The sequence below is a fragment of the Poecilia reticulata genome, linkage group LG6 (assembly GCF_000633615.1).
Source record: "Poecilia reticulata strain Guanapo linkage group LG6, Guppy_female_1.0+MT, whole genome shotgun sequence".
In the NCBI taxonomy this organism is placed as follows: Eukaryota; Metazoa; Chordata; class Actinopteri; order Cyprinodontiformes; family Poeciliidae; genus Poecilia; species Poecilia reticulata.
The window spans coordinates 27,159,485-27,164,142 of record NC_024336.1 but is presented as its reverse complement, the minus strand read 5'-3'; the positions used below and the strand labels follow the sequence as shown (position 1 = coordinate 27,164,142).

General features: G+C 38.5%; 1 protein-coding gene and 1 pseudogene across 1 annotated transcript in view; both read left to right on the top strand.

Moving 5' to 3' along the window:
* LOC103466696 (very long-chain acyl-CoA synthetase-like) overlaps positions 1-4,658 on the top strand; it is a 35,716-nt gene that overhangs the window by 15,166 nt on the left and 15,892 nt on the right. The window contains exon 7 of the mRNA XM_017305177.1: positions 1,026-1,141. Coding sequence (XP_017160666.1) covers positions 1,026-1,141 — 116 coding nt within the window. The remainder of the gene's footprint in view (positions 1-1,025; positions 1,142-4,658) is intronic.
* Positions 682-1,425, top strand: LOC108166362 (very long-chain acyl-CoA synthetase pseudogene; annotated as a pseudogene).

The following is a 4,658-nucleotide window of genomic DNA, read 5'->3' as shown; positions in this document are numbered from 1 at the left end:
AATGAAAAACACAAGGAGTAACTGCATCTAATGGTATATTTGAATTTACTGATATTTATTGATGTCCTTGTGGAACAAACAGTGGAAAAAAATAGCAAATGTAATACTTCCAAACAAACTGTCAATTTTGTTTTTAATAAATTTATGACAATAATATGATGGAATATTAAGGGCTAATGGGGGGAAAAAAGTAAAATTATGAGAATAAAGTCATAATATTATAACTTTATCACATTATTTCCACTTTATTCTTGTAATATTATGACTTTGTTGTACTTTTTACTTTTTTAGATCAAAATTCTGAGAATAAATGAAAAGAACTCAGAAAAATGGCAATTTTGAAAGTAAGCAGGAATTTTACTTTTTTCTTAGAATTTTGACTAGTCTCACAATTTTAATCTCAGAATTTTAAGAAAAATGTCAAAATTCAGAGATTAAATTTAAAATTCTAAAAAAAAAACTCAGAACTTTGAATTTAATCTAAAGATTTTTGCTTTTTTTCTTACAATTCTGACTAATCTCAGAATAGTGATTTTTTTCTTAGAATTTTTAATTTAATCTCAGAATTTTAAGGAAAAATTCAGAGATTAAAGTGAAAATTCTAAGAAAGAAAATAAAAATTCTGAGATTAAATTAAAAATTCTAAGACAAAATGCTAGAATTCCGATATTAAAGTCATAATTCTGAGAATAAAGTCAGCGTTCTTATGTTTTCTAGTTGCTCTAATCGTCTTTTGTAATTATGGAAACATTTTGAGATCAAAAAATAATTATTTGACCTCGGCTGAATTTATAAACTGGTTTATTTACAAATAAGCGACTTCTTCTTTAGTTTGGCAGCTCAACTTCAGTGGACGTTAACACGTTTTCTTCCTAGATCCTTATTTGATTTTGTCTCCACAGTAAAATGAAGTTACTTCTACTTATTTTTGGCACAAATGGAACCCCCTAGCTTCTTCTTGATCCAGCCGTTCGATGAAGTTGTTGCTCTTTCGGAGTTTGGCTAAGTTTGTCCTGTTTTGGCAGCCGTCCCTGGAGATGACGGGGACGTTCAAGATGAAGAAGGTGAAGCTGGTGGAGGACGGATTCAACCCYGCGCTCATCAGCGACCCGCTTTACTTCCTGGACCCGGACCAGAARACGTACGTCCCTCTGACGGAGGAGATCCACGGCGCCATCGCTGCAGGGAAAATGAAGCTCTAACAGAAACTTAACTCTGAAGTGAACTTTGTGTTTTAATTGAAGACGTAACGTTTTCTCATGCGTGGAGTGTAACGACCGACTAATCTCAGGGAGAAACTTTGACGCGGCACTTCCGGTTTGAAGAGACTTTTCTATTAACGCGTTTGCAGCTTTAGAGGTTTTTTTAAATTTATCATCCTGACTTCAAATCAGTTTTTAAATAAATGGTGACGATATAAAAATATTCCCCATTTGCTTTTTTTATCAGCAACTTTTCATACAGATGAATCCAGAAGTTTAAATACACCTTTTATTCTCACTGAAGTTAAATGAGACCAAATGATCGGAATTAACAAAATTCATTCATTCTTTCCATTTATTCAGCCCTATTTCCTTCTTCCCCTAATACGCCGTATTCTAGTCTAAATATCTTAGGGCAGTTGAAATGCGAAGAACCAGACCGAGGTTCAGACTAATCATAAAACATTCTCCATTTCTTAGTGGTTTTCCATCAAAATGAACAAACCAGATGTTCTGGTGAAGGTTTTTGTATAACTTCAGCCACAATTGCAATAAATAAGTTTGGAGAATTTGACATGAGGTTTTCAAAACGAAACTCTTCTGGTTCCATTTTCTGGTGGATTGCATAAAGTCAGAAGAATAATAAAGGAGGTCTATATATTGGTGAGGTCGTATCTCATTGATGATATAGTGGTGTTATCACCAACATGTATGCTCTGCAGAAAGGGAAAGAAAATCTGGCAGTGACAAGCGAAGAAATGCACATTTTTCTAGGGATCAACATGGTCATGGAGTACATTCTCTATCCTTGGACACGGATGTACTGGTTCAATGAGGATGGCCTTCGCCTTGGAATAATTGCAGATGTTATGTCTGTAAACAACAGATGTGAGCAAATTCTGAGTTATCTGCACTTTGTGGATAACTATACCAGCCAGCAAACACAGACAGGCTCTTAGCACCGGTGCTAAGTACACTTCAGATAACATTCCTGGCAGCAGCAAACCCTGAACAATTCCAATCAATTGATGAGCAAATCAATTGAAAGGCCAACCGTCAATAAAACAATACATACCAAAAAAGACCAAACCCTGGGGAGTGAAAGTGTAGGTCAGGGCAGGGTCCTCAGGTTATATGTACAAATTTGAAGTGTACCAGGGCTCAGCAGTTGGGTGTCAGAGCAGTGGTGTTCACATGAAGCACAATAACCACCAGGTGTTTTCTGACAACTTCTTCTGCAGCATTCCACTCCTTGAGGCCTTGAAAAACCTTGGTATCTATGGCACAGGTACATGCATAACAGCATTTGCACAGATAATTATGTTTCTCCATCTAATGATGTCATCAGTAAAGTAGAATTATTACAAAATACTTTTTTTCTATTATTTGAGTCATTTGGACACTTTACTTTTATTTGGGTAAAATGTTTTGAAGTAGTTCCATTCTTACTTAACTAAACTTTTCAGTATTTTTAAACGTTTATTTTTTTTCTTCTTCCATTTCATATGTAAACACAGCGGATGCGCGCGCAACTTGACAACAGAAAGAATTCGGTTGGCTGTTAAACGCTAGCTGGTTGCTATGGTTACCCGCGAATTTATACAATTTAAGCCGAGCAGTTGAAGGTGGGCCAGCGCAGATAGAAATATAATAGTTCAGTTCAGTTTCCCAACAGTTTGAGAGAAAATCCAGCCGATCTGGCAATTGGATCCTCCCCCGGCCTGAAGGAGGGATCAGTGGGACAGAACCCAGCGGAGCGCCGCCCTCAATCACATGAACTTGTAAATGACTTTATTGAGATATATATATATATATATATATATATATATACACACCCAGTGGGGAGAACAAGTATTTGATACACTGTTGATTTTTCAGGTTTTCCCACTTGCAAAGCTTGTAGATGACTGTAATTTTTATCATAGGTACTCTTCAACTGAGTGATGGAATCTAAAACAAAAATCCAGAAAAATACAATGTATGATTTTTAAAAAATTAATTTCCATTTTATTGTGTGAAATAAGTATTTGATACACCAGAAAAAATAAACTTAATATTTGGTACAGAAACCTTTGTTTGCAATTACAGAGATCAGACGTTTCCTGTAGTTCTTGACCAGGTTTGCACACACTGCAGCAGGGATTTTGGCCCACTCCTCCATACAGATCTCCTACAGAGCCTTCAGGTTTCGGGGCTGTCGCTGGGCCACACGGACTTTACACGACAACGATCCAACAAAAACGGCCCTTTTGTTCCGTTTTTGTTGGATCGTTTACACGACAACTTCTAATTACGATCTGTGTTTACACAGTAACGGTACACATCGAAAACGTGTAATGCTCTCGCTGCGCCTAGTTGGTGCTAGGTTCTTTGAAACTTTGAAAGTGGCATGTTTTTAAAAAAAAGTTGTACTTGAAGGCATGTGGATTTGCGTGAGAAAACACGCATCGTGTGCGCATGCAGTTGGAAAAAGTGGGATAACTTTGCTGGAACACCTTGTTTGAGCTTTCACGGTGTCTGTAGCGAGCCCCGGACTGGAAGCTGTTTATTGTTTTTACCTTGGAATGGCCAACAGTCTGTTATTCCCATATCAATTTGATAAAATAGGAGTTCCYGCACGTCCCATATCCGTGTCCTCTGTTACCTTTTTCAGCAGTTAAAACAGTTTAATCCGTTGCTAACAAGTTGTAACTTGTTTTTCCGAGCCGCCTTCAAACGCAACATGAACGCTGAGACGCTTGCGCTGGGTTTACACCTGTGAGGCAGCGGGAGACCTGCTGCTACTGCTGCGCAGGTGTGTGTTAGAATCATGGCAGCAACCCAGCAAAATTTAAATAACTGTACAGTTTTACCCCCAAACTAACCGACTGAGTTGAGTAAAGCTGTTGGATGCAGGTGATGATAGCTAAAATATGACTAGCTAATATCAATTCAGCACGTTAAGCCTGTTAAGTAGCCTGTAGGCTACTGATGTTGTCTATGTTCAGCTACGTAGATTCATTTTGTCCCCCCAAAATAAGTCGATACCCCCCCTGTCTGGAGCCGGGGCTGGTCCGTAGTTCTCTAGATAAGAGCGCTGAACAAGCAGCCGTGTATTTTACCATCTGGGCGGTGCGGAGCGGTGAAGAGACGCTGAGGGAACCGAACCGTATCTGATGGGGAAACAGTAACACCAGCATTGTGAGTAGTTTCTTCTTCTTCTGTGGATTGTAGGAAGCAGCTATGTTTTGCGTCATACTATGCAGGAGCTGGGGATTCTGGAAGAAAAGATCCGTTTTCTAGGTTTACACGACAACGGAAAACAGTACGTTTCAGAAACATCGCACTCTGGAACCCGTTTTCAATCTGTGCCGTTGTTAGAGAAAACATTTGGTGGTTTCGTGTAAATGCACACTACAAACGCAACAAAACTCTTCCGTTTTCCCCCGAAATCGTTGTCGTGTAAACGGGGCCTAA